At 35.9% G+C, this 8348-nt stretch overlaps 1 protein-coding gene across 1 annotated transcript; it reads right to left on the bottom strand.

Annotated features, from left to right (window-relative positions):
* Positions 1-2849: 2849 nt before the first annotated feature.
* On the bottom strand, positions 2850-7595 carry LOC133807425 (protein tesmin/TSO1-like CXC 5). The gene is made up of 8 exons (XM_062245748.1): positions 6852-7595; positions 6486-6587; positions 5461-5638; positions 4792-5145; positions 4450-4538; positions 4271-4365; positions 3680-4084; positions 2850-3370 (listed from the first exon to the last, which is right to left on the bottom strand). The coding sequence occupies exons 1-8, from the start codon at positions 7238-7240 to the stop codon at positions 3282-3284; spliced, it is 1701 nt and encodes a 566-aa protein (XP_062101732.1). The 5' UTR covers positions 7241-7595; the 3' UTR covers positions 2850-3281.
* Between the last annotated feature and the right edge of the window lie 753 nt (positions 7596-8348).

Raw genomic sequence — 8348 nt, 5'->3', positions numbered from 1 at the left:
AAGTTGATATTCCTCCAGTAGTGGACGACATGGCTCCAATAATAGATGAGATAATTGACATCATCAATGATGTTATTGGTGAACAAGACACTAACTAAGAAGGCATAAATGAATGAATTTCATATGGTCACTACTACAAAAAAAAGGCTTTAATGCGAGCCCTAAAAAAGTTTTTAGGACTTGCAGGGTGCGAATCCTCTATTTGAGAACCTTAAAAAGTGAGGTTTTTTAGGACTCCCAATAATGTTTTTAGGGATGTCATTGCGAGTCCTGGAAAGTTTTATTTAATAATTTTTAAAAAATTAATTGGTAGCCAAAGCTCCCACCGGAGCTCCGACAATGACGGCAGTGCCACCACCTCATGGTGGTGGTTCGGCCTGATCCTTTAGTGGGTTTTGAAGCCCAAAGCACAAAGAATGCAGTGGTGGTGGTCATTTGGCTTGGGGTGGCTCGAGGTGGTCGGAAAATGCCCAAAAAGTTTTCGGAAATCCACATAGTCGGCGAACTTTGGAGGCTCCGTCGAGAGGGATATGGGGCGCGTGAGGCTAGGGGCTCGTGGATCTGGGTGTTTCAGGGGCCGGGTAACACGATGGGGCGACGCGTGTAGGCGGGGAGTGGCAAGAGAATCGCTGTTTGTGGCTGGGTAACAAGCTTGCGAGAGAGAGAGAGAGAGATGGGGGAAGAGAGAGAAAGAGAGAATGGGCAGAGTGTTTTTTCTCTTTTCTGATTTAATATATAATAAAACTTTAGTTAAAAAAAATGGTTCAAACTTTTAGGACACACATAAGTTTTTAGGGCTCGCACTGCGTGTCCTAATAGAAATTCTTTAAGGACCCTCAATGAGTGTCCTAAAAAGTCCAGGAACTTTGGTTAAAAAAAAATCAAACTTTTAGGACACATATCAGTTTTTAGGGCTCGCACCGCATGTCCTAAAAGAAATTCTTTAAGGATTCTCAATTAGTGTCCTAAAAAGTCCATGAGATGTTTTTAGAGCTCGCACCTAGGTGAGTGCCCCAGTTTAGTGTCCTAAAAGCATGTGTTTTGTAGTAGTGGGTGGTGTTTATTAAGTATTACATTATATACTAATTGTACTTTTTCTAAATTGCAGGATGTCTTGCGGCAAGAATTCAGTCGCAAACACAAACACAATCCTCATCTTTAGCAGGAAGTGCAACTATCAATGAGACCAAGTCGTCACGAAGGTACTTGGTGGACGTCGTGGACACCAACGAGGTGTTGGATGCAAGTTGAAGGACAGTAGTTCTCTTGCCACCAGGGCCACTGGGGCCTCCTCCTAGTCAGAGGCATCACCATTTACATTGTCCACAGTCGGCCCTACAATGGTATCAGCTGAGGTTTCCCAGTCAATGGTTTGACAGTTCAGTCAAGCCATCATGACCCAGAACAACAACTTTCTCCAAATACAACAATTAATGCAAGCTTCCAACCCAAACACTCATGTCCCGCAATTTCAAATTGTTAACTTAGACATGAATATGATCCAGGCCATGATGGCAAACTTTCCAGTCTCGGGCCAAATTCCACCACAACAGCCACCACAGTAGCCCGACAATGATGAGGACCTGACTTTGATTTAGATGACATTTAGTTTGGTTATGCTTTTGAACTTATTACTATTTTATTCTATTTTTAAAAAATTTGGTACTAATTTTGTACTAAGTTGAACTAAGATATTTTTATTTTAATTTTTTATTAATACAATTTCTGTTAAATATTTATAATCATTTATTAATATTAAAATCATTTCTGTTAAATATTTGAAATTATTTACTATTATTATGAAAATTATTTTAAATAAATAATTTTTTTTAAAAAATTAATTTTTGGATTTATTTTTTTTTTTTTTAAAAAAAACTTTACAGTGACGACAAGTGGTCGTAGTAGAGTGACTGCAGAATACAAAACCTTCATATTTCGTGCACCTACTACGACCACAAGTCGTCACAGTAGGGTGGAGTACTCACTTCCCCTACAATGACGACTTGTGGTCATAGTAGCCTATACGCTGCATGAAAACCTCCATAAGAGCTTGATATTTTCAAGTTCTTAACATCTTAAATACAAATAACTCGTGGATTAGAGTTCATTTACAACATGAACCACGTAAAAATCTGTGTCTCATTCTCTAATTCTTTAAGTCTTAAGTTTATTAGTTATTAGCGAAAAAGCTACTCAACAATAGTTTTTAAAATATGAGAGTTTTTCGCAAGAAACCCTATCATTTGTTTTACAGAAATAGTAAATGGAAGATTAATAACTAAATTTGTCGTAAAATATAATTATTTATTTTTTTGCCTTGTGTGAGGGATCTCACATCTCATACCAAAGTGAGGGACTTCCTAAACACCCTTTTTAATTTAAAACAAAATACTTTACAACAAACGAAATAACTTTTTAACAATTCTTGTTAAAAAAAATTATTTATTTATTTATTCATTTTACAATTTTGGTATAAAGTATAGCTTTAGGGCTATATTTTTTGTAACAAAAAAACCATATTTTTGAAAGAAAAAAGACTTTCTGAACCATAAATAAAGTTACATGAACATTAAAAAAAAAAAGTCATTTTAAAAAAATATATATATATCTTTTAGAAACAAGAAGCAGATTTTAAGAAAGTGAAGAGATAAGCAAATAGCAATACATTTACAGTTCAGAGTCTACAAAAAAGCCGTTATTAAATAAATGAAGAAATAAAGGCACCTCCTTGGTTAGGGCGAAAGGCCTTTATTAACTCAAAAGATACATTACAGCTACTGATCTCAACTTGTAGAGAGCTAAAAAAACCCAACATAATAAATAATTCAGGGTAAGAAAGAAGCCAATGATGAAACGTCAAACTAAGGGTATTACTACTATAGAGTAATTGTTTAAGGAGCAAAACTTCATACATATTACATCCACAAGAAACACAAGACAAATTGTATTAATATAGAATAGATGCTAAAGATGAGAAAGGATTCTACGACAATTAGTTTCTCAATCAACAAAAATTTCTGCTAGTGAGATGTAAATTTTAAACCTAACATCTAACTCTATCAGGAAGAGTAGAGGACATAAATAGCCAAACGTCAAAGGATGAGTGATAATCAAAATAATTTTCATCTCAAGCTACCACTCTCACATTTTAGCATCTTGCAACCCATTTCTGGCGGGGAGAGTCCTACATTTAAAGATAATCACCATCGCAAAAAAAAAAGTGACTGTTGGAGCAGGTTGAACTTTTGGGCAGTTGCTACACAGGAGATGATCTCATTATGTTATTGCCATAAGTTTTCTTGTGGCACTGTTTCAGTCTCAGCTTTAGAAGAGATACCTCCAACAGGTTCTAATGGACAACACATTAATTCTGTTCAGGAAGACAAAACACGTTTCATTGTACAAAACAGAAGGCTGTTTAATACATCAGAATTCTTTCGCTTTCCATACTTTTGACTAAACAACAAAAATTCCTTTTAATTTATTTTGTTTTCATCAATTTTTTTATGTCAACAGCCAAATTTATGTATTGTAGCTTTAATAGGTAAGGCTTAATGAAAAGATAAGAAACGCATAAAGAGCATAACTTCGTTGACTTGTTCAGATTACACTATTAAATCGATCGCTGATGCGGGCTGTTTAAAACCCAGTTATATGAACTAAAGATATAAGATTTCACCTTTCATGCTCCCACGAGTAATGAGACGGCTAAGAAAACTACAAAACCCTGTCAAAATACGGCTCTCCTGCTCTGCATATAGCTCTGTGCATTGGTTGTCACTAGATGATTTCCGAATCATGTTTACACACTGTGTTGTCTCTCCATTAGGCAATCCAGCTGCCATGAACATTGTGTCCTTTTCATCACACATCAAAGCTAGTGTTCCAGGGGACATTGGTTCATCATTTTGCATATCACAGTTATCTGATCTAAAATCACTTGTTACATCTTTATCTGCTTGCTTCCCTTCCAATAAGTGTTCATGGCCAGCAGGTTGAACATCATTCTCTTCTCTACAATCTTCGCTCCTTAGAGTGGATGAAGCAATTAAAGTTTTACTTCCGCTTTCAGTTGGTCTATTTTCTGTCATTGTTAAATTACACAGATTAAAAGAATAAAATTGTCATGATTATTATTTCCAAAACAAGTAAACCATACAAAATAATTATCTAGCAACTATCAGAAGGGGAAAATATTAAAATAAAAAAATAAAGAGAAAGGAAAGGAAAAACCGTGCTAAAAAGTAAAGTATCTGTTTATACGTAAAACCTGCAAAGGTCCTTGCAGCTTCTCCTGAAGCCACAACCAAAAGTGTGCAGAGATCCTTCACATCCTGTTCTTGGAGGACATCCGCTAACGGAGATCTTCAATCAAGAACAGTGAAGATCATTAACTCATGAGGGAAAATAGTATAGTTTCAATAACAAAGATAAGAAAATTGCAAACACCTGTATGCCAACTTTGAAGATCCTGATGTATTGCGACGAACAGGGACAGGTGCAACAGAAGAGGGTACAGAAGTTGTAGGATGATTTGCCTGGTTTAATATAGAGGGAAAACAAATAACATCTGTTCATTACCAATAATAAGAAAGATACAAATTAAATATATATAATTAAAAAAAAAGCAATGAAAATCTAACAATAATTTAAGAAATTAAATTTTTTGAGATATCCTAAACCTCCTTCATTGTCAAAAAAGTTCATTGTAAGCAAAGCATAGCTCTTTCTCAAATGAAATTTCAATTTATTTGACTTATTTGTAAATCAAATTATCTAAGAAATATATACCAGTTGACCTCTTCCATTCATGTGAATGGATTGATCTTTGCCTATGACACCAAAAAACAGTTCGTCGCCTTTTCTTTTTCTGGATATTAGAGGGGTCCCATAACCGGAGGACCCAATGGCCCCATTAATTGCTGCATTAGCTGCTTGTTGCCTGTAGACTGCAGAATGGTTTTCATGAAACAATGCTCTTCTTTCTTCACTTCCATCAAAATTCTTGCAATCTGAGCATTTACAGTTTTCAGAGCAAAGAATATTGGCTTGGAAACACTCGCAGTACTTCTTGAGACACCCTGATTTCCGGCAGTTACATCCTTTGTTGTGTTTTCCAGCAGGTTGGTTGTCCCCTACTTCTTCCTGTAACCAAGTTCAGAAGGAAAGAGTTACAAAATTAATCCAAAACGTAAATGCTATTCCAGTCTATGTTGCATTGCATACAATGACACATTGGTTTATTTGACTAATGATAACAAATTTAGTTTGGCTGACACGTGGAGTTTTACGTTACCTTACAAAAATACTAAAATGCTCTGAATATGATAAAACAAGACTTATAATAGTAAAATACAATAAACTAGCTTCTTTATGGAATTTCTTAATTCCTAAAGGGAACGTGTTTTTGGAAATAAAAAAGCATAAGAAAAAAAAATGAAGACAGGTGAGGTTACAGACCTTGCCATCCTTAGATTCACGTGGACTACTGTAAATCTTTGGTTTGAATGCATTTGGATTGCGCTCTAAAACTGATCCTATTGCTTCCTTTCTAGCGGCATCATTGTCCATATTATTATGGCAATTAACACAGTTGCAGCCATCACAATAAATTCCAGCAGCAAAGCATTCACAGTACCTAATAAATAAAGCAACTTAGTTTGTTAGTACTGTAGAAGACTGCAATGGGAAAGGTTCCCACAAGCACACGGCATTAAGTAAAACTGAATTATGAAATAGGGAGAAAAAAAAGACATCCACATTTTTTCCCAAAATTCTAGCAAGTGAAAGTGGATATGATCAGTTAACCATTAATTCAACTAACGTATTGCAAGATTTAAGAATAAATATATGAAGATTTCATCAATCCCAGTCAATTTTGGTATAATGGTTACAATTAAAATGCAACCCTACCATGTATCAAGCGTATGTAAAAATTATTATGGCTTGCTTGAATTCTTCATCTTTCCCCCTAATTTTCGATTACATAAGGCTGTATCACAAAAGGAAGAACAGTAAAAGCTTAAACGGGAAGAAGATTGAGGGGAAGGGTGTGTGTGAAAATTGAGGGGAAGAGAGGAGATATGACCATAAAGATCACTCTTCAGATTATGCAACATGATATTTCAAGAGAGGCAAAACCCAGATGTGTGTGTGTACTCATTTGAAAATTGAGCTCTGCTACCCCATCTTAGAGCAGATCGACACATTTAAGTTAAGATTATATAAATGCATCAAAAGCAATTCTGAAACGAAAAGGTTGAGTTACTTGTAATCTTTCAGCAGAAGCAGGGGGGGCTCAAATATTGTAATGCTTAAGTTATTTTCTTATAAGGAGTAAAATTGTCATCCTTGTACAAAGCATCTAGCTTGAATCAATGAAGAACTAGGATGAAGCTTGCCAAATTCCGAAAAGCATGTAAAAATTTCAGCCAAAACAATAAAAAAAGTGACATTTTTCCTGCAGCAAAAGTCAATGTACTTACATTTTCAGGCATTTAGAGTTTTTACATTTGCATTGCTTTTGTTTCTTTGGAGTTCCATCTTTTGCTTCAATCCAAGGGCGTGACTTAGGAGACTCTTGTTTACTGGAGGTATATATATAAGCATACACGTTAAGAAAATGTAAGATTAATAACCAAAAGATGCAATATTGGCCAATGAATGGAACTATACGTTTAAAAGGCAAAGAACTATAAATTTTTTTTATAAATACTATTCCAAATCCTCCTCTTTAAGGGTCTCGATGTACAAATACGCTTGTTCCAAGTTCACCAGAAAAACCCATTACTTCATATTCAAATTACACTACTGAACTAATGAGATTAATCTAGGAAAAAAATTCAACTTACACAGACGGAGACGTGGTATGTAATGGCAGCTTGTTAAGCAGGTGAGGAATTCTATGATGCGACGTCGACGCCTGATTGGGCCGGGCATGCAACGGCGATTGAGCTTCTCTCTGCGACTGGGCTTGCGGCGGTGACGGCACCGTCTGTCCCTGTGACTTTAACTGCAACTGCATATGCAATTGTGCTGGTGATGATGATGATGCCGAAGAGGGCTGTGATTGGGTCTGAGGTGGCTGTGACTGTACCAACAACAGAGGCTCCAGCTTCTCCTGAACCACCACATTCGCCAACGGGCGACAGGCCGTCGTGAAATCCAATTGCCTCGCCAATTTCTTGGGTGGGAAATCGGAAATCGTCTCGCTTTGGTCCATAAACAAATCTTTCAACATTAAATTAAAGGTATGCAATTTATGGAATTGGAAAAACAGAATCGGAAATTTGAATTAGCAATAGAATCGATTCCAATTACATAACCAAAAGCAGAAAAGAACAAACAAAAAAAACGATCAGAACTACTATGTCGCCGGGTACCGCCGCCACGCCCGACAAAAAATAGCCGGAATAACAATAATCCGACTACCAAGGTTTGAAAAATGGGAGAAATCGAAAACGATTCTGACGCTGGAACCTGGAACGGAGATTGTGGAGATAAAAATTGAAAACGTGAACTTTCATTCTCTCTTTCTTTTTCTTTTTCTCGTTTGGAGGTTTATTTTCAAATTGAATTTTCTTTTTTTGCAGTATTGAAGGGTTAGATGAAAGAGATAGAAGATCATGCGGACAATATTGAAAAATGGGTTCCACGGTGAAGATTGGATGGGATGATTTTAATTGATCGGTAGCCGTCGGATGACAAGGAGCTTAGGGCTTTATTGAGAAAGTAGAAGGGAGAGTAGAATTTGGCGCTAAATGGGAATCCGAAAAGTGTCGGAAGTTAACGCGTGATTGACACGTGTACGAATGAGGTTAGTTGTGAGCAGACCCTATTGAAAATTGACGGCTTGAATTTGAAAGTTTTTTAAGAAAAGAGATATTTTTAATTTGATCACTCTCCCAATTAGATTTGCCAGAGTAGAAACAAAATGTACAAATTTGATTTGCCAAAGCGCTTAAAGGAGAACAAGAGCTTTTTTTTTTAAATCACTGTATACAACTTTTCCAAATTTTTTTCTACTTTTACGGTTTTTGTTTAGTTTTCATTTTTATATTAAAATATATTTTCATTTTTTCATTTTTCCATTCTCTTCTCTTTGTTTTTCCCTCTCTCTTCTCTACTTCTTCATTGCTCTTGAGAACCCTCCCTCTTTTCTTCTTCATTGCTCTTCAGTTCCTCTTTTCTTCTCTTCTCTTCTTCTCGTTTCTCTTACTCTCTTCCCTTTGTTTCACTTTCTTCTCTTCTTTTCTTCCCGTTTATCTTCTCTCTCTTTTCTTTGTTTCACTTTCTTATCTTTACTTCTTCGTCTCTAGAGTAAGAACTTAGGGTTTTATGGTAAGTTT

Source organism: Humulus lupulus, chromosome X, assembly GCF_963169125.1.
Source record: "Humulus lupulus chromosome X, drHumLupu1.1, whole genome shotgun sequence".
NCBI classification, from domain to species: Eukaryota; Viridiplantae; Streptophyta; class Magnoliopsida; order Rosales; family Cannabaceae; genus Humulus; species Humulus lupulus.
Note: the sequence above shows the minus strand (reverse complement) of the source record. Positions and strands in the feature narration are given on the sequence as shown.

Coding starts and splice junctions, on each gene's coding strand:
- LOC133807425 (XM_062245748.1), bottom strand. CDS start 7,240: ATGTTGAAAGATTTGTTTATGGACCAAAGCGAGACGATTTCCGATTTC. Junction 4,539..4,791: donor TGAATGGAAGAGGTCAACTG/GTATATATTTCT, acceptor ATATTAAACCAG/GCAAATCATCCTACAACTTC. Junction 4,366..4,449: donor TCTTCAAAGTTGGCATACAG/GTGTTTGCAATT, acceptor TCTTGATTGAAG/ATCTCCGTTAGCGGATGTCC.